At 44.8% G+C, this 21427-nt stretch overlaps 1 protein-coding gene across 1 annotated transcript in view; it reads right to left on the minus strand.

Moving 5' to 3' along the window:
• Abca1 (ATP binding cassette subfamily A member 1) overlaps positions 1 to 21009 on the minus strand; it is a 119985-nt gene extending 98976 nt beyond the window's left edge. Inside the window, exons 1-2 of the mRNA XM_021201044.2 lie at positions 20783 to 21009; positions 3684 to 3849 (exon numbers count right to left, since the gene is read on the minus strand). Coding sequence (XP_021056703.1) covers positions 3684 to 3749 — 66 coding nt within the window. The 5' untranslated portion in view covers positions 3750 to 3849; positions 20783 to 21009. The remainder of the gene's footprint in view (positions 1 to 3683; positions 3850 to 20782) is intronic.
• Between the last annotated feature and the right edge of the window lie 418 nt (positions 21010 to 21427).

The raw sequence follows: 21427 nt of genomic DNA on the forward strand, positions 1-21427 counted from the left end.
CTGACCGGTACTTTGGACCCAAACTGAGCTTTGCACCCTTTTGCAACTCAATTCAATGTATTCTTTGCCCAAGAGAAACACTGGAAAACTCACTCTGATTGATGGACCCCATGAGTCTGCACAATGAAAGGACAGCGAAGGTCCATAACAGTCGTCTACAAACAAGGACACAAGAGCGGTGTTGCCTATAGCTGGCGTTCCTCAGCTCCAAGCTTTTGCATATTCTTTCTAGTTCTCCTAGCTGCTCCAAGACCTTCAAATAACAGACCAGCAACACATTCACCACTCATCAGGCAAATTCTTATTACATATGTCGTAAGAACCAGGTTCTGTCCTAGGCTCTGGGCCATGGGTACAGATGCTCTCAGGACCAGGGGAGCATGCAGTGAATGTCCAAACACTGCAGCTATCAAGGGGTTTCAAACTCTTCCCCCTTCATAACAGGCTTTACTCTGTGAGTTAAGAAAGTGCCAAAGGCTCACACACGTTCTCATCCCTAAAAATACACAACTGGATTGATTATACAGGAGTGACACTTTCTCCGCAGTAACTGAGGATAAAGCTAAGCCAACTTTTAAAGGCCTGGCCTGTAAGGATGCCAGGAGACAGGTTCTGACGTTACTTCAGAATTGAGCCTGTGTCCATCAGAGAGCCCCGGCTCCAACAACTGTACAAGAGGCAGGTCAGATCTTGGCAGCCCCTGCTCTGCTCATAAAGTACCTGTGACTGGAAATCAACTGTGTTTCTTTCTGATTTCTCAAAATGGATTTACTTTAGCAATCAGGAAGGGAGATGACTCAGACAAGCTGGTAAGCAGTGATGTATCCTACAAAGGCCACCTGTGTCCAAGGACTGTGTCCCTACTTCCCACTTCAACAAGAACTCTTCAGTAAATTGCGTTCGACTAAATCTGCCTATCTTTCCAATCCTGATCATTTTAATCTCGTAAGCATAATGAAAATACAGCACTAAGCAAGAAGAAGCAAGATCAAACCCAATGAAGGCTGGCTCAGAGGAGATAACCCTAGCCCGCATCTCGGGTTCCTGGACAGTCTGCTCCTGACTCCTTCTTTCCTGGGCACAAGAATCCATACCCTAGCACCTCCTCCTCCGCCCGAGCTTGGTGCTATCATGTGGCTACAAAAGACTGGAAAAGGGAGCCGCCATTGAGAACCGGAGTGAGGAGGGCTTCAGCTTCTTCTTGACTGATCTAGAGAATCTTGTCCACCCCCTTGTGCCTCAGTTTCCCCATCTGTAAAATCTGATATTCGGAGCAGGCTCTCTTGAGACCCACTTTTCATTGCTAAAGTGATGTTTCTTTCTGTGACTCGTGAATGTGCCCATCAAAGCAGAGACAATTTCCCACCAGGTAGGACATGGACATAAAGAGGAAAATGTAACAGACATAGGAACATCAGGACCTAAGAATGACTGTGAGGTACAGGAGATAGGTAAGGGAAAAGTCAGAAATGTCAAGATTTGTTGATATTTTTTAAAATTATACCATTGAAAGTGATGTAAGTCTGGGTATGGTGGTACGCACCTGTAATCCCACCCAGCACTAGGAAGGGAAGCCAGAAGGATCGGGAGTTCAAAGGCAGCCTTAGCTATATGGTGAGTTCTAGGATACCTGAAACCCGGTCTTGAAAAGACCAATAACTAAATGGCAGTCCAACACAGCAGCTATCGTTTAACAGAGTCTAACATGTAATTGTTGGCATCAGACTATCGGCAACCAAACTCTAGCAATGCAGACCTCTGGGAAACTCTTTAACCTCTCTGTACATCAAATCTGTTATCTGTACCATAAAGAGAACTACCTCATGGGGTTTAAGAACAGCTAGTACAATAACCCACTTTGTCAGCTGTTTGGATCACTGGTAGAGTTCTGGTCTAGCATGTGCAAGGCCTTGTAGTTAATCTACAGCAATTATAAAACAAATATATAAATAACACATTATGTGCCTAGCTCATAGAAGCACATTCTAATTTTATTATAACATAGCAAAGTGCATTATATTTTGTCATTATTACTAATGACAATGGACACAGATTCTAGTCGTTGCTCTCTCACTAGTAACCTTGAATTCAAGTTCCTCATTTGTAACATTAAAAGCTGATGCAAAACTCTTGAAAAAACTGGAATCAATCTCTCTCTCTCCCTCCCTCCCTCCCCCGCTGCCCCGTCTCGTGTGTGTGTGTGTGTGTGTGTGTGTGTGTGTGTGTGTGTGTGTATCCACATGAGCATTCAAACAATTATACCTGGGTTCTCCCCAAAGATTTTCAACTTTCTGTGTTTCCATTTCAATGATCATCTGAACAAATTCTGGTACACCTCTCTGATTTTACTTACTTTAGCATAAATTGTGCCACAAGCCATCAACGCTCAGGTTTATTAGCGTATGCAACGTATGACCATACCAGCCTACTGATGGGATTGGACAAAAGGAAACCCAAATGGTATCAATGGATGTTGCCCAAGAAGAAACGGGTGAAGAACTAAATCAGCACAGAGTAATATAGATTAGCCAAAGTCAAAGTGGCCACCATTGTATCATCTACCACCAGATTTCACGTGGCAACTTGTAAATTGTATTTCAAACAAATGTTCACTTTCTAAACAAAGTCAGTTTTCTTACTACAGCAAAGGTAATAATATGAATTGCAATGTTTTTCTTCAGTTTTATTTGCCTTGCTTTATAAATCTGTATGGGGCCTATGGTTTTATCATCAGGGTTTAAATCTACTGTTACTCACATAGTTAAGTCATTTTATAATAAAAACACAGTGAACAAAAGAGTACCTCAGTATGTTTTTTCTCTTATAGAAGATCTTTAAGTACTATTCTACTTTGAGAAACACTAAATTAGACTCCCTTCAGGGTTCACTAAAGGTCTTTGACTTTCAAAAGATTAGTTTGATTACAGACAGGTTGAACTTCGTTAAGATAGCCAAGTGGAGATGCAGGTTTGTGATCCAAGAAAAAGTGCAGGACAGGAAACAAGTTTAGAAGTGAGCGTCAGAGACACGTAGCTACACTGAGAGGGCAGGATGGAAGATTCATAGTGGTCAGAGATAAAGACACCACATGGAAGGCTGACCTAAGCTTCCTCACCTTGCCCTACAGTCTTCACAGTCTTCTACAGAAAAACAACACTCACCTACGAAGTAATGGTGGGCCTACTGGATTATTCAAAGAAAGACTGGCTTAGGAAGTGGGTGGCTTAGATACCTCCACAGAAATGGCAAGTCTCCGTTATTATAATATTCCAGGCTGCTGTCAAAGCTGAGGAAGGCTTAGTGCTGAGAACTCCAGGCACATCTCTAAGACCCACTTCAGTACTTCACTTTACAGAAACACTGGGGCCTACAGAGAGTGCTCATGGGTAGCTCCAAGTAGCTACCAGAAATTCAGTGAAAGGAGATAGGGGCTTGATTGGGGGGGGGGCATTTTCTACCAGGTTGCAGAGGTCAGAACCCATACCCAGAAACCAGCACAATCCCAAGCTATTACTTCTGCCTGACTGATCACCTTCCCTCCTCCATGCAGAGCCACACAGTCCTGTGTCCACAAGTACCAGCGTCATTCAATAACCACCGTGTGAAAACCCTCCCTCTCCAATCCCCAGTCCAGCCCCAAGGAGAGAGCAAGCAGGAGCCCCACAGAGAACCCCACAGCTTACTGTTTGTCTCCTTCGAAAGGTCAGATTCTTCCACAGCAGCAGCCTTAACTGAGACCAACAAGCCATGTCACCGCAGCCGGCACCCACAGCAACCTGCGCGTGTGGCTTGAGAGCCCTGGAGGAAGCAGCCAGAGCACAGAGCTGTGACTCCGTGGCTGGTCATTAACTGAAAGATAAAACAAGAGAGAGAGAGAGAGAGCTGTCAATCACTGCTTCGAAGCCCTATGCCATAGAAGAGTGGCGGCTCCAGCCCTCTCACCAGACACCTCTGACACCCTGGTGGCTTGTCAAAAGGTCATGAGTCCTGGACTGCCAACCCCCAGAATCTCCAGACAGAGCTTCCGGGGCAGGCCTGCTGGCTCTAGGCTGGCAGCTGGTCAGACGCAATCAATGGTCCTCATCATGTGAGCACCACTGAGGAGATCATTTTAAGAGTGAAAAATGCGTCTATGACAACAGAGTTGAGAGAGTAACTTTCCCTGGTCAAAACAAAGATCAGACATGCCATCCCAGAGCCCCAGAGGCCTTCCTGCCTTCCCTATGCATATACGTTTCCTCCCAAGACCCGTCAGCAGCACTTACAAATTCTCCCTGATCCCTGGAGTGACTAGTGATAGTCTCTAACAGACAGACAATGTTTTCATCTGGCCACAAAGCTGGGCCCTCCAAGTGATCGACAGCATCATTAGCCAGGCAGTTTCCCCAGGTGGAAAGCTGAGGACTGTCTTAGACGACTATGAGCAATACCAGGGACACCCTTGTGATATGGACAAAGCTTGTGTTGTGTCTCTGTGGAAAGAAAACAGTATCCCACAGAGAAGAGAGCCAGCCAAGGCCTGTTCCCAACAGGGCATCTGTGAACGCAGCAGGCTCCTACAGTTGGGACATATGGAGCACACTTCTTGACTTGCTCTACCTACAGCTGAACACATGGCCGCTTCACTCCTACACGGATGTCTCAAAGGTCTCCCTGGGGGGACCGTTCACCATCCTAGAGATTTTCACAAGGAGGTCGTACAAGCCTATGTCCTCCTCGCCCAGTGACCTTGCTACCCACGACCCAGCTGTATTTATTCAATGCTGGAAAACTTCCAAAGACTTCAGCTAAAGCGAACTAAGGAACAGGGGGAAACTGAAAAGTGCCAGGAGGGAGAGAGACACACAGGTTATTAAAGCTGGGACCAAACAATGGTTGCCAATCACAAACCCTCAGCAGAAACCGCTGCTATGAAAAGACTCCCAGTGACTGTGGCATCTAGTAGCCCTCTGTTGTAGATAGGTGAAATATCAGGGTAAAATGCTAAGAGACAAAAATCAAAAACATCACCCATCAAGCCCATGAGCTCGAACAATGCATGGGAGGTTTCTGATAGGATTTTAAGTCCCTGTGATACCCTTTTGTTCCCTGATACAAGAGAACTAAGATTAAAAATGTCTAGGAAAGAAGGAAAAAGAAAACAGAAAATCAACATGTCCAGAACAATGGATGTCCTAGAATGGCTAATTCTAGCTCATTTATTAGTGATGTAATAAATCAGAAATTCTATAATAGTCAAACCCTAGGGCTTACTTTACTGTTGCACAGCAAATCCAGAAAGGGCACAGACTACCCACAGTTCCTTACTGCAAAAACGAGATGACTTAGGCCAATAGCAAGAGGAAGACCTAGTCAGTAGCATGTGGCCTGCGGTCCCTGCTAAGAGATGCCAACTGGACGCAGAGCACTGACAGGGAGGTGACCAAATTGTTTTTAAGTGGCACTTAAAATATTAAAGAATTATTAACCGGGTTTTTCTCCAGTTAAAGCCACTCTCCAGGAATCACTTAGCTGACTTACAGGGTACAGAAATTGTCTCAGAGCCCACTGTAAAATGGAAGAAAGGCTGGAACACAATCAATGCGCTACAACAAAAGGGAAACGAAGTCTCAGAATGAACCCTGGTAGCCACTAAGCCCCCAGATGCCCACCTCTGACCCCAGGACAGATATCGTCTCTGAGCAGCAAGTTCCTCATTTCTACAGGGGGCAGTGACATCTCCCTTGTATGGTATTCTACAGTATTAAATGAGGTGATAGAAATAAATTCAGAATGCAGTGCTAGGCATAATGCAGATGACAAAGAAACCCAGGTCCCCAGATCCCCAGGCCCCACCTGCACTCTCAGCTGTACCTCTGTCTATCTAAAGAGGACATTCTGTTAGTTCTTGTTTTTGGAAGTGAGGGGTGGTGTGAGGAAAGTAGGAAGGACAAGCTCTGAATAGCTTAGGGTGGCTCTCTGGGGCCCAATCCATATCTGGAATTATTGCCTGACTCCTGAGCAGAGATGTTTGGGTGGGGTGGGGGAATGGAGACAGAGCACCCTTGGGAGGAGAAGAAAAACTGGATTTTCTTGGAGGACATTTTCCTAGAAGTTGATGAGTTTCTGAGTCTCTGAAACTAGTTTCAGAGTCCAGGCTCCCCAGGGACACAGCACAAATGCCAAGTGACTAGAGGAAAAGTTCTTCTCTGGGTGTGAAAAAGGAAGCCGGTGAGGGTGACTGACTTTGCCGCCCATCCCTCCTGGACACCGGCATAATTCCCATGCCTCCATCTCTGAACACAGAGGTCCACGCCGAGGGCAACGTTATCCAGAGCGAAGGGAAATGCCTGAGTCCTTCTACCCAGGTAACGAAAGCCAATGGGACATTTCCACATCAGTTTTCCAAGGAAGTGAACAAACAAACCTCAAACGGCATGGGAGGCGGGGGGGGGGGTAGGAAGTCCTGTGCACTGAATTTCTCAATGTTTTGAAGTATAACGCACTTGCTCCTTCCCCTGCATGAATTTCCAGGCACTGGCTGGAAGTGAGCCCACTTTAGAATCTTCACCCATCAAGGACCATCCTCTTGATCCTACGTGACTGAATTGGCCTCCTTGGCTCCAGGCTTGCCCCATTCTCCTCCCATGGACACAAGAGCACCCAAACTATTTGACTAAAATCAAATTATCTACACATGGTACTTGCCTACTCTTCACCAGCTTCCTACCACCGTGGAGTCCTCCCCAAGGTTTCCTCAACTTCCCTTGTGGGCCTTCAGCAAGTATCACCTCCTCTCACCTCCTTGGCCATGCCCTGGAGGACTCCCCCTAGGGACAAGCTGCACTCACTCTCTCCTGGACTACACTGCCCCGTTCCTTTTCCCAGAGCAACCCTTTCTCTTGTGAGCCTGCCTAATGCCTCCACAAGGCTGGGCCTCCATGGAGCTGCTACTAGATCAGGAACCCTTCCTGGTCGCCTCTCTCTACCAACATCTGAATGAGCAGGTTTTCTGCAGGACTTTCCCCGCCGGGTCTGGGTCTGTCCCCTTCTGAGTTGGGACAACAGGATTCCTGACCCTCCATTTCTGTTATCTCCAGCAAACAAATAAATCAATACTGGCTTGTTGGGAGCACTTAGGGGATATGGCCTCAATTATGTTTTTTAAAAGATGGCCATGAAAAACAGGGTCCCAAAGTTCAAGGGTGATGGCATTCTTGGGCCTGTGGTAACTGATTTCTCAAGCTTGATTAACTAACTGATTCAGGCAATTTGTCCCCAGGGAGGGAGCCCTGTGCTCAGCTGCTTCCACAGCAAGCTCAGGAGAGTCGCAAAGGACTGCAAAGCTTCCCCAGTGACTCCTCAGGCTTCCTGGGAAGCTTAAGTGAATCTATGTCTACTTTGCATAAACAGCAGGTTTAAGGACCACATAGACCTCCCCAAACTTTAAGGACCACATAGACCTCCCCAAACCACTGGGATCATGGAACTGGCTCTCTGCCAAGCTTCATGTTCAATTCCTCTGAGCAATTTATCTGATTCTCGGCATTAGTCTCACTTATCAATCTAGTAATTTCCACATCCCACCCTTGATTTGTGCAAGACAGATCTGGATGAAGTGACTGCTCTAATCCTCCACCAATTTGTTGAGCAAGTTTTACTTCAAAAGCCACTGGCATTTGGAAGTTTTATAGAGTCCACAGAAGACAAAAGTCTGCTAAAAACATAACCATCCTGAATATGCGAAGATGCTCACACCAGAACTTATAGGGAAATGCAAATTAAAAACACAATGAGATATCATTACACACACACATTAAACCTAAGCCTAAAGCATGAATAAGTCTGTGGAGTAATTAAACTCAATACACTGATTTCAGGGACATAAGTTGCACTTTGGAAAAATGTGGTAGCTTCTTATAAAGCTATACATTCAGTTATGAAATGATCTGACCGTCTCACCCCATCTTACCCAAAGAAGTGAGAGCAAAAGCCCACACAAAGATAAATGCAAATGTTTACAGAGACCTTATTCAGAAAAGCCAGTTGAAACAACCGAATGTCCATCAACAAGTGAATAAACAAAACTGGGACTTGTCCTGAGCAATAAAAATGGACCCAGCATTGACACACATAACAGCACACACAAATCTCAACAGCTGTGTGCTCAGAGAAACAGAGCGGACACAGGAGACAGCTATATAATATCTGAGTTGTACTAAGCACTGTGAAAAAAAACGAAACGACAAAGCCTGAAGTCAAGCCACCGGTTGTCAAAGGTTATAAGTGAGAGGAGAAAAGTCCAGAGGAGCGCGTATGACTCAATGTTGGGAAGGTGGTTGGAGTTACACCATTTACACCGCTGTGTACATCTGTGAAAAGCCCAACCGTATACTTTAGAAGGGTAAATTCTAGAGAATGTAAATCATACATCAACAAACCTAACACCAAACAGTCTCTAAAGCTATTATAACACCTAACATACCCCAAGAGTCCAACTATGCCTTAAACCTAAGGATTGCATACTATAAGGTCTGATTATGGTAGGATTCCCCAAGAGGGGGGGTCTAGTAGGTAAATACGAACTCATTATTTAGTAATTCGGCCAAACATCCTCATCCCCAACTCAGCCAGGCTCCCATTAACCATGGGCACCTATCACAAGTGATGTGACACGCCAGACCCTTAGGACTCAGTGGAGAATAAGAAAGGCATAGATCCTATTCTCGAGGGTGGGGGTGGGGCTCACTTTAGCAGAGAAAAGTGGGAAAGGGCCACATGAGAGGAGGTTCCCTCTAATGGAACATCTCTAGAAGGAATAAGTGAGAAGCTGGGCCAACCATAGGCTGCCCACCAGCCAGCATTATAAATTCTTCTTACACATCCCTAAAGCAAACTAGAAAGCCAGGCACACAGACTCTGACAGTAGCCAAAGAAAAGAGAGAGAGAGAGAGAGAGAGAGAGAGAGAGAGAGAGAGAGAGAGAGAGGGAGGGAGGAGAGAAGTTCATAGGAAACTTGGTGGTAAGGGAAAATGATGGTCTCTGCTTACCACTCTCTTCCTGACCATGTCATTTTGACATTTTGAGCTTGACAAATGTATCTCAAAGAGAGATGAGATAAGAGGCAAGAGACCTACTGGAAACAGGAGGAAGTAACATAATAAAGGTAAAGTCAAAGAATTTATCCCCCTCGGTTAGCATAGTAGAAAGAAAAAAACCAAGAATGGCTTCCCCAGACTACCTCAACCCTGAAGCACTTAGTCTGCTGACAGAAATGTAGGACAGGGCCAGGCAGTGGTGGCACACACCTTTAATCCCAGCACTCAGAAGGCAGAGGCAGGCAGATCTCTAAGTTCAAGGTCAGCCTGGTCTACAGTGCAAGTTTCAGAAGAGCCAAGGGTGCACAGAGAGACTCTGTGTGTGTGTGTGTGTGCATGTGTGTGTGTGTGTGTGTGTGCACACGCGTGTGCATGTGTGTGTGAATGTGTGTGTGTGCGTGTGCGTGTGTGCATGTGTGTGTGTGCGTGTGTGCGCGTGTGCATGTGTGTGCGTGCGTGTGTGCGTGTGTGTGCGCGTGTGCATGTGTGTGTGTGCATGTGTGTGTGTGTGTGNGCGNGTGNNNNTGTGTGTGTGCATGTGTGTGTGTGTGTTTGAAAGAGTGAGAGATGTAGGAGACGAAGTGTGTGCGTGGTTACTAGAAGCCACTGCTGTTTGGGGACAGAAGGGTGGGCCTGTCATGTTCCTTCCTGAGAGAACACAAGCATGATTCATTCCAGTGTTAGGCTCCACAAGAGAAGAGTCATTTAACCCATGACTGGCAACACCTTAGGCAGTGCCTGTTTCCCAACAGCAAAAGTCCCCAAGCAGTGACCAGATATGCATCATGTCTCACTGGAACTGAGAAGTTGGTCTTTCTGGACATGAGAGGGGTGGGAGCCCTAAGTCTGTGTTCCATATAACAGCTGTATTTGAAGACTGAGTGCCTTGGGGTTAAGGAAATACCTCCCATCCCACCATACTCTCCGGCAGTCTTCCGGGCTGAGAAGGCAACTTTTTTGAGAACAGTCAGATGCCTCTTCCTAGGCCTAGTAAGAGTCTCTCTTGACTCTGCTTATTCTCCTGAACACATTTCTCTCCTCGGTTCCATCGCAGAAATAGTTCAGAAACTTAGCATGTGCGCCCAGCAACTAATTAATTCTCTTTTTCAAACAGCAATGGGTATATGACACCTATTCTCTAAAACTTTCAATAAATAAATATATGCATTTCTCTATGCATATGTGTAAGCTGTGCTTTCTTCAGACAACAGATTTTCAGTTAGCAGAAGCCAGATAGATGCAAGGTGAAATTTCTGACCATGGCTGCAGGCATGTTTTAATACAACTGTATTTCCTTTTCTTAGGAGAGGTAAAAACGAGCAAATAAAAACTGTGTATCTGTGGTGTTTCAAACCACTAAATGGCCAGGCAGTTGAACTACAAAGCGGGAGAAATAGGTCCAACTGTAGCAGATATGCAAAGGTGCTGAGCTCAACTGACTGCATATTCATGAGATAGTGATGCAAAAACAAGAACAGATGAGGCTCCTGCCTCATCCCCAGAGGGTTGTGCAAGGTCCTGAAATATCAAGAATGAAACCTGTAAGCCCAACAGAGTATGCTTGCTATAGAAAAGGCCTGTTCTCTGAGCCTCTCGGAGCCTATGTCTCTGGATCAGTAGTTGTATTCAGGGAGAAGCCTAATGAGGTTACTAAAGGCCAGGAGACCTGGCTGGCACAGGCTCACTGCATCCATGATTTCACACCAGATAGGTTGCTGTGGAATGGGAGGGATTGTGAGACATCCTATAATTTCTCCAAGGCTGACCCACCAGTTTAATACATGCCTGAAGCTAAGCTGACTGCCTTGATTAGCTTTCCTGGCCTCCAGTCATAGGCTCACTACCCCAGAAGCCATCCTTGTTAGTGGTTCCTTAAATGCTCCCTTACTCAAATCAACAGGCACCCCAGAAATGATGTCACTACCTAAAGATAATATTCTTAACACTGAATCTCTTAACGCTGAAATTTGTAAACATCAAAGAGGGCAAGAGGTCTTCAAGACAAAAATCAACCTCAAATGAATTGATCCTATCACTCAAGAAGAACATCACTTTTACAGAAGAGGCTGAGCTAAGAACCCACCCCACTAAAACTACAGAATCCACAGATGCTATTGTTCCCAACAATTAGAACTGGGGAGGTAGCAGGGTTCAAAATGCCAAATGCATCAAAGGTACATCCTTATTCATAACAGCAAGATTATAAACAGCTGCATGCATTTTTCCCCAACCTGGAACACATAACCGACTTCTGAGACAAAATTCTTTGTGCATAGCTTCATTTTCAAAACAAGAGCTACAAAATCAAAAAATAAAAAGGAAAACCAAAAGCAGACGTAAGAAAGTCATGAATGTTGTGCTGATATGTAACTAGCCTTTGAGAAGCAATCCCTCATGTTAAGTAATTCCTCCTGTTGTTGACAATTCTATTCTACAAGAGATCCTAAAAGTCAAAAGCTACTCCCACCAAGTCACTGGTAGTTAGACAGTCAATGATCCTATTTACCTCCCTCAGAGTTCCAGAGCTGCTATCCACTAAACAAACGGCTCTGGACTTTTTTAGAAAATGCTTAAAAGCCTGGCTTTTCTGAAAGCAGATCTATACGGAACCCAAATCCTTGTTCCTCTAGAGTAAAGTTAGGGGAAATGTCTAACAGAATGTTAAGCGATCGCCCTCACCTCTCACTGGTTTCCACTAAACAAACACAGAGCCAACTTCAAAGGAAGAATTTAGCAAATAATACAAGCATTTGCTTTTTCCCTGGTCAGGGGGATGTAGCACAACATGAACCTTCTCTTACTGTAGAAACCAACCTGCCCTCATGCCTGACTCGTCATAAGGAGAAATGTAAAAAGTCTTCAACTGTGGTCAAAAACACTAGAGTAAAGAGGTACTTCAGCAAGGGCCCAGTGCATCCTTTACCCTGATCTACCTGCAAGCTCCCTGCGCCCTGATTTGCAGACAAACTTGACTGGATAATATTGCCCGTTGTTCTAAGGTTTTCCAAGAACGTCTTGGGAGCTGTAGTCCAGGGGCATATTAGCAACCATTGTATGTGGCTCACATTGCTGATTAATGTATGACACAGAAAAAGGTGTTGGAGTTTGAGAATATTCACCGACTCTGGAACCCTAAAGATTCTGACGCCCTGCATCCTCTGCATCAAACGGGGCTAATAGTGTATATAAAACATTTATCCAGTTCCTGGAACAAGGGAAGCATGGGATGCACTGTTATTGGAACGAGTGCAACCTACTTCACAGAGTGAAGCTTTCATCCAGGGTGGGGCTGAGAGTGAGCAGACAATTAACGGAATCTCTCTCCTCTCTCTGTCCACAGAGAGTAAGTACCATTTCCTTCCACGGCCTTTCCAGAGCATGGCGCTCTCTCCAGAGCCTACACTACTTACCTGGGTATCTCTGGAAGCAAGCCCTTCAGGATACCAAGGGTTTGCCATACAATCCCCTTTTGGGGTCTCTCCTCTCTCCACACTGTCCTGTCATCCAGCTGTTTTCTGTAGCCCACGGCTGCTTTCCAACAAGTCTTCCTTGGGTCTTAAGGCTGCCTCTGTCTCATTTCACCCAACTTCTAAATCAATCATCTTAGAAGTCTGGGCTGCCATCCTGCACCTCTTTTCACATCTACCTAAACTCTTCCCCAGTTGCTGGCTTAGCAAGTGCACCCTGCTAAGTAAGTTGTTTAAAGCCAAGGCACCATTTCCAGCTGTGTTAAAAAGCAAACAATAGAACTCCTGTGAACATAGCAGCTGAAAAGGACACCTTCCCTGTAGGGGGTAGGGGGGAGACTCATCCCAACTATAAAACAGTCAGCTCCACTCCCACCCACCCACCCACCCCTCCACTCCCCCCACCCCCTACACCCCAGAGAGAGCTCTAAGCCCACAGGTTCAAGTGAAAGACCCTTTCAATATTTGCACACAGCTTTTCTACCTCAACAATTTACTGCTTTCATTTTTACATAATGGAGCTCTTATCCAGGGCCAGCTTAGAGATCAGGTGACTGATATCAGGACCCTTCCCCAGACTGCCCTTTCACCAGCCAGCTCCGAAAGCAGGGCAAGCAGATGCCCTGTGTCCCCAACATGCCAGTTCTGCAGCACAAGTGCCAACTCATCAGATGAGTGAGCCAGAGGCCTGAGTCCTTCCCTCCAGTCTGACACCTTCCACAAAAAGACGAACAAGCCCCCTTTGCTGGCTACCTAACTAGAGGAGGAGAAGAAAGAGGAATAAGGCTACAATTGGTTCTGAAAAACAAAAACTTAAGGGCGTGTCCGCTTTTTTTTTTTTATACTGACAACGAGAAGACCGTTATTTGGGGTTTGGGAAAAAAAAAAATCATCTCAGATGAGTCCAGTGTTATCAAAATTCTATGTGTTCCTTTCTTTAAAAGTGACCCTGTTATTAAGATTCCACAAATCAAATACTCAGAGCAGCAAAGGAAAAGTATTCAGGGGAAAGTGGACTCATCTACTGGGTGGAACTTTGGTAGCCTCATTAAAAAAAAAAAAAAAAAAAAAAAAGACAGATTTATTTTTGGTGCCATTTAAAAAGTCACACACTCCAGTCTCCAAGCAACAATGTACTAAGTGGCTACATCAGGTGAGAGCCAGTGTCCCCCAAATGGAGCTCTGTTTGAGGACAGAGTGCCCTGATGGTCTCTGCAGGCTCTTCCCACTCTCCTCTCCTCTCAGCAGGGGAGAGCTACCCTCTGATCCCATGAAGTGTAGCCTGCACTGCAAAGGGGGGAAAGGCAGCTGTTTGGTTAAAATTTGCAAATCCCCATAAGACTGATAACTGAATAAACACAAGCTGACCAAAGGCTGGCTTTATTTTAAATTCAAGGTCCCTCTACAACTAACACTGTCATTAACAAGTTTATAAAAAAGAAATACACCTGCCTCGAATCACAATTAACACCAACCAAAATTAGTATCAGAATTTTATACTTTTGCATAAAGAAAACATCACCTCGCAGACCCTTACTTAAAACATCCAGGAGTTCTGTAAAAATTTCCTTCTCGTTTGACCTTAGAGCTTAAGGACACTTTGTCTTTGGGAGAGCAAGGAGAGTTTCAGTTGAAAAAGCCCCTTACAATTCAAACTGGGCCACCAGATACAACAAATAAATGAGACCAGGCCAGTATTTAAGAATTCCATGTCTATTTAATGTACACAATTTCTCTTTACTCTTCTAAAGGGCATTATAACTCTATATTCTGGAAGAGGAGAAGCCATCCAGGATCAAGGAAGCAAAAGAGTAAGAATTTAATTTCCAATTAATGACTGCTTAGGGAGTGGATCTAGGCAAGGAAGCTTACTGCTTCGGGACACAAAACAAAGGCATGGCCTTTATTATGAAGAGACTAGAATAAATGATGTTTAAAAAAAAAAAAGGGTCTGGAGTGATAGCCCAGTGGGTAACAACCATCCATAAACTCCAAATCCACAGAATCCAAGACCCTCTTCTGACCTCTGCAGGGACCAAGCGGGTACATGTTATACAGACATACATGCAGGCATAAAGGAATAAGCATAAAATAAGTAAATCTAATAATTAAAAGTTTAATATGATTTTTAAAAAATCCTGCCAGGGCCTAATGTACTGAGAAGCCATAGAAATACAGACCAGTCAGCACAAGAAGCAATAGGACTGCCCCTACTCCCAATATAACAAACAGTTCATTCACTTCCTCATACACGGATGGACGGAAAGGGTGAACAGCAGTCACTCTGGGAATCGTATCAACGTGCTTACAGGAGCGCAGAGGAGTGAGGTTCCCTAACAATTTCAAAGAAAAGCAGAGGAGGCAGCAAGAGAAATGTTGCTGAACTGGGGATCTACAATAGGTTTTCAAGGTCCATGTGTTAAAGGTGCGGTCCGAGTGTCATAATTAGGAGGTAGTGAGACCTTCAAGAGTAGAGCCTGGCCTGGTTAGTAGATTTCTAGCTCCTCAGAGAGGACAAGAGCATCCTTTATCATCTATTTACCTGTCAACAGACACCTAGACTGATACCATTCCTTATTCCTGTGTGGCTTAAGTGTTTGGAAATGACACACAAACACACTATAGATTTTAAGACACATACCCAAAAAGTGAGAAAGCCAGAAATAATGCAAAGTGGCTTTGGTACTTTTTAAAGTGTTTAAACCTCTAAATCACCTAATGAGTTATCTCACACTTATCCATAAGAGCGTATTAATGAATAACCCAAAATATTTAAATGGAGCATCATAGACTATTGTCTCAAATCTCTGCAGCTGCCTCAAAAAGGGAAATGAAACTGGGTGACTAGAACTGTTCATCCTACTTGAGTCATCTAGCCTCAATCATTTAAGCACGCACCAAGATTCATCAATGACGTCCGTGGCTGTATCATTCTTTGTTGAGAATGTCTTATTTGTTGGAGTAGTTTTAAAACACAGGATGTGAGCGGCATCCAGCCCCTTAGCTGACTGGTATTTGTCCATTTCCGTATAAGAGAGGCACATTACGCACAAGGGTCAAAGACCTCTCTTTCAAAACCTAAGAGTGTGACATACATGAGCACGGGGCTCAGATCATATTCTGCGTGGAAGTGCAGAATGGGAGGGAGTCGGGGGTGCAGGAGACTCCTGAGGAGGATAACATTTTTTCTGCCAGGTCTTCAAGTTTGCAAAGTCTCATAGTTTTAAAAAACAAATGTGGGCTGGAGAGATGGCTCAGCGGTTAAGAACACTGACTGCTCTTCCAAAGGTCCTGAGTTCAAATCCCAGCAACCACATGGTGGCTCACAACCACATGTAATGAGATCTGATGCCCTCTTCTGGAGTGTCTGAAGACAGCTACAGTGTACTTACATATAATAATAAATTAAAAAATCTTCAAAAAAAAAAAAACCCAAATGTGATGTTCCCCACGGTCAACAATAAACATAGACAAGCTACTTTTATGCAGTTCCTGTCTGACAGAGTATGGTGTAGCTTAAGACCCATTTGCAGAAACCATTTCATGTCTGAGACTTTCACTCAGACTTCTTGTACAATTAAAGTATGCAGCTTGGCCCCACTATCTGTAGCAAACTAGTCTGAGGTCACACACTATTCACAATTAATTAGCTGAGGCAAGAGTATCACATTCATTTAAAACCAAGTTTTGAGAACTGAGCAAATGTTACTGCCTGGGTTTTGTTGTTGTTTGTTTGTTTGTTTGTTTGTTTGCACCAAGTTGCAGCCAAGGTCTCTTCCAGAAGAGAATTTGACTGACTACCCCAGAGCAAAAATGGGAATATGATACAGATCATAAGTTTCCAATAAGAATGACAGCAAATAAGATGAAAGAATGGACTATCCAGAGACTACCCCATCCAGGAATCCATCCCATTATCAGCCACCAAACCCAGATACTAATGCACATGCCAGCAAGATTCTGCTGAAGGGACCCTGATATTGCGGCCTCTTGTGAGGCTATGCCAGTGCCTGGCAAACANNGAAGTGGATGCTCACAGNCAGCTATTGGATGGAACANANGGTCCCCAATGGAGGAGCTAGAGAAAGTACCCAAGGAGCTGAAGGGGGCTGCAACCCTGTAGGTGGAACAACAATATGAACTAACCAGTACCCCCTGAGCTTGTGTCTCTAGCTGCATATGTAGCAGAAGATGGCCTAATTGGCCATCATTAGGAAGAGAGGCCCCTTGGTCTTGCAAACTTTATATGACCCAGCACAAGGGAAGGCCTGGGCCAAGTAGTGGGAGTGGGTGGGTAGGGGAGCAGGGGGGGGGGGGGGAGGTATAGGGAACTTTCGGGGTAGAATTTGTAATGTAAATAAAGAAAATTTTAAAAAAGAAAAAGAAATAAATAAAAAAAAACATAAACAGCATAGACCTGTAAAGAGGTAACATGATCCTCAAGACTAAAACCAACTGTCGAAAAAGTTGTAAAAAAAATAAATAAATAAAAAGAACTGATTATTGTAGAATTCATAAGCTATTTGCCTTCTTCATGCCTCAAATATTTTGGAAAGAAATGGAAAACACACAGATACTTTAAAGCACTCTGAGTTTCTATAAATTCAGAAAACACAGGTGTGAGATATTCTGTAGCATCCATTTCACATGCCAAGAGCAAATTTCAACTAGCCGATGCAGTAGAAGTGTCTTGTTGAAAGGGTCCTTCATGCTGACACATGCTGTCTCTGCCCATTCTTATTTCTATGATATGGGGAGGTTTGGATTTTGCTTTCAGTGTTGGCGTACTTTTCCAACATTTGTATGACTAGTCTTTCTGTCTTGTCTTCCCTGTGTAGTATCCAGGATCAGGTCATGACCTCCTGCTTATTATGCGATCAATCTAATATACTACATGCCAGCTTTAACACTGTCCATTTACTTTCTTATTTTTTTCAGCTATTAATTTTAGAGTATTTGGAGCATTTAGTCATGAGAACATTGTAATCTGTATCATTCCCATGAATTCCTTCTCCCTATTTATGTATATATGTATATGTATGTATTAATTTGTTACACACACACACACACACATACACACAAGAATGACAGCAAATGAATACACAGCAAATTCCCTTTCACGGCATCGGAGATTGTACCAGTGTCTCATTTAATCTGGACAGTTGGAGACCTCAGGAAGTGAATTCAAATCTCAAATCAGCCTCTTGGAAAATGGAGAGCCAAGGGCCAGATAGCCTCCCGCCTTCTGAATCTGTAGATACAATAAACAAGTTTGGCTTGAAGATAAACCCAGTGTCTGAGTAACTCTGGGAACAGCACAAGGTAAGCATCTATTAAGACACAAACACGTCTATAATCGGCATTCCAGGTGCTTTCTCTTCCGTGTGTAAAGGCTGTCTCCACTACTTTTAGTGCAGGTGCTCTCCCAATGCAAGTAAATCAAACAAGTATTAAGACTGATCTTTTAAAATTTAATGCCAGAATAGTTGATCATAGTTACATTATAATTTCATTATTTATTTAACATCTAGACCATATAAAATATATTTATACTTGCATGTTTTAAGAAATGCTAAAGCTATACACATATTTATTTCCTAAAAATCCAGAAAGTTCCTAATTTAAGAGTTTAAAGGAATGTCCATTTAACTATCTTAGAAATTAAAAATAATACATTTTTTTAAAAAAGCAAAGATCTAACTATTTTCAGTCACTACATATGCAGCCCACATAAGCATACTGGCTTATGAGATGGACAAACAATGCCTAAAGAAAAAAATACTAAATGTCCCAGCTCCTCTCCACACAGGTAAGGGAGCACACAGGTGAGTTGCTAAGTTTCATTCATTTTTTTAAATAGTGTTTGCATTGGGGTTTCCATGAAGAGAGGTAGAAAACCAGCTGGCCCCAGGCACCCTTTCCAATTCTAGACTAATTCACGCTCTCCCATAAACCAAGCACACATTCCAAATCAAGACGCATCCAAGGTCCGTGGCAGGTCTGCCAGGCTTTAGGTGCTGATACAAACACTTTAGGGGGCTGGATTTAAAATACTCATCTTCGGGAAGACACCCAACACAGATACCCAAGTCACCACCCGTGGACCCTCTGGAACACCAGTGACTTTCACAAGGAGACTCATGACTTACTCTATGGTAGCAATTTGGGCTCCAAAATGGTACTATGAGCATTATGTTGCTGAAATTTTTCTTCCCTCACCACTCAGATTCAACTTATTCTCACATAGATAATAATCAACTCTGGGCATCACACGTTAAAAAAAAAAAAAGCCCTATTTTAATGACTTGTGACAGCACTGAGGAAAAGACATGCTTACAATAGAAGCTGTAATTTATCTTTATTATTTTATATATTAATATACCATCCACTAAAATATTCTCTATGCTGTCTATATCTCCTTTGATGCGGGGGAAGTGTTTTGCAACAATAGGAACAGCAATACGTTGTCCTTATGTGTGCATTAGAATATTAAAAATGGGCTGAAAGAAAAGAGCGATGATAAACAACTACTTTTTAATTGGCATTTATGTCTTGTAGAATATCAATACTTAGGTCCGGGTTCCAAGTTATGACTAAGAGGTAAGGGTGTGCTCTCGAGCCTGCAGGCAGGCGTGTGTCAGGTGTGTGCTGTGGGAGGTGAAGGTTGAGCCACAGAAAGAAAGTGGTGTACCAATTCTCTTCAAGGAAGGTTTGTGCTGTTTGGTTTGGTTTTGCTTTGCTTCTGTGGTGGGTGGTGCTAGAAGCCAAGGTCTTATACAAGGTAGACTCTACCACTGACCTACATCTTAAGCCAGACGTGTTCCTTTTGTTTATCTGTCCTTTATTATACATTTATTCAGCCCACTTCCTTGGTGGGATATCAAAGTAAATTCTTGTTTTGTTTTCGAATGGTGATACCACTGCAGCAAATGGGGCAAATTAATTACTTCTAGTGACAGATACTTAGTTTCCCCAAACAAATGAACACGCAAAATTTAAAAAAAAAAAAACGTAAACAGTTTAGTAAGTATTTCTCTCCTTTCCAGAGGTAAGTGCAGAAAACAAAACAGGACCTATCCACAAGGCTGTCATCAGCGAACATCCTCATTGAGCAACGGCCTGGGAGTCAAGTCAGGAAACACAAAAACAAAAAAGAAGAAAAAAAATAAAAACACTTAGACTGGCTTTCCTGGCTCTCAGGTTTCCCCACAAGTTTGGAAACACCAGTTTTGACCAGATTCACAGCGAAGGGAAAGGACTAGAGACTCTCACTCTGCACCGGGCCATACCTAGGCTACGCCAGGAGGCGCTGCCGGCCAGTCTCCAGGGGCCACCCGCAGGCCGCCCAGCCCCCACCCCCTGGCGGCGGAGCCGGGCCCAGCACCCGAGCTGCGAGTTCTGTGCTTGCCCGCTGGGGTTACTTGCGGTCATTCGGCTGCACAACCTAGCCCCAGCTTCTCAATCGGTGCTCGGCCCGATTTAGTCTCCTCAAGGGGCGACTAGCAAAAAGCAGTAAGATGCACCAGGGGGTGAGGGTGGATTGGGCACCCCAGTTTCGGGTTTCTGCAGACTCTCTTAAGTTTTCTGTCTTTAGAAGGAACAAAAGTGGTCTCCCACTTTGCGCCAGGGACTGCAAGCCCTCCAGAGCTCAGGAAGCCTGTAGGCAGGACACCGGAGTCGAACAAAGCCCCGAGAACTCAAGCACGCAGTAACACAAAAGATCCCGTTTAGGACACTTCCTACTAGAGTTCTTTGGAAACAAGGACATGCCGCCCCAGTCCCGGGAAGAGGACCTCCAAGTCAGAGGTCAACACAAACCAGTTAAATAATGGAGTGAGGACTCAGATGTGACACTTGTGGGAGACAGCCTACCCCGCGCCAGACAAAAGGAGACTCTTTGTAGAGGATCCTCATCTCCCTACCCCACTGGCTGTACCCCTAGGACGCCCGGGAACCTTGGCTCTCACTGCACCCAAGCGGCGAGTCTCCGATGCCAGAGATGCTCTGGCTGATCTCAGATGCCAGGAGACGCGAGTGCCGAAGTTCTGAGTCCCAGGGTCGACACGGCCCCGGCCCAGAACATTCTTTCCCTATTTATGCCTCCCCTATCCTATTTGCATCCCCAGAAGTAACGTATATGGGAGTTCGAGTCCCCCCAATGTCCCCAAAACGGAGAGCTTCCCCAAAGCTTCCTTGACCCCGAAACAAAATGCCCAAGTCACTGAAGGAACCTCTTACCTGTTTTCCACTTTGCTGTTTGAGTCTTGTTTTCCCCACCCCTACACAAACCCTTCCAGAAAGGGGGAGAAAAAAGTGGGGAAAAACAGGGAGCAGAGCAGCTTCCCGAGCCGGCTATGGCTGCGCGGGTCCCGCGGCGGCCCCTGCCCAGCTTTGCGCTGCGCCGCGGAGAGAAGTGGGCTCTGCCGGTCCCGGCCCGCTCGCTCGCCCTCGGAATTACTGGGTTTTGCCGCGACTAGTTCCTTTTATAGATTCGGCTGTGCCGAGCGCCGGGGTTACTACCGGTCAAACGCCGTTCTCTCCCTCTTTCCCCGCCCCCTTCCCGGCCTCTGTTTATGTAGTTCAGTCACTCAGCAGAAAGCACGTGGAGACATGGCCCGCCCCTTAAACCGGCGACAGTGCGCCGCAGCGGGCACCGGGGGCGCATGGTGCAAGATTTGTGGGGTCCGCTTTCTGTAGCCTCGGCCCTGACCTGCTAGCCTCCGGGAAACGGGAAACTCCGGGCTTAGGCTGAGCCAGGGACTCCGCATTCCCAGCAGAGGAGGGAAACGGAAAAGCTCTTCCTCTAAACTCTTCTTTCTGCAATTGTTTGGGTTTTTGTGGGTGTTGCTTTTTGAGTTTTGTTTGTTTTGTTTGTGTGTGTAT

The sequence above is a fragment of the Mus pahari genome, chromosome 6 (assembly GCF_900095145.1).
Source record: "Mus pahari chromosome 6, PAHARI_EIJ_v1.1, whole genome shotgun sequence".
NCBI classification, from domain to species: Eukaryota; Metazoa; Chordata; class Mammalia; order Rodentia; family Muridae; genus Mus; species Mus pahari.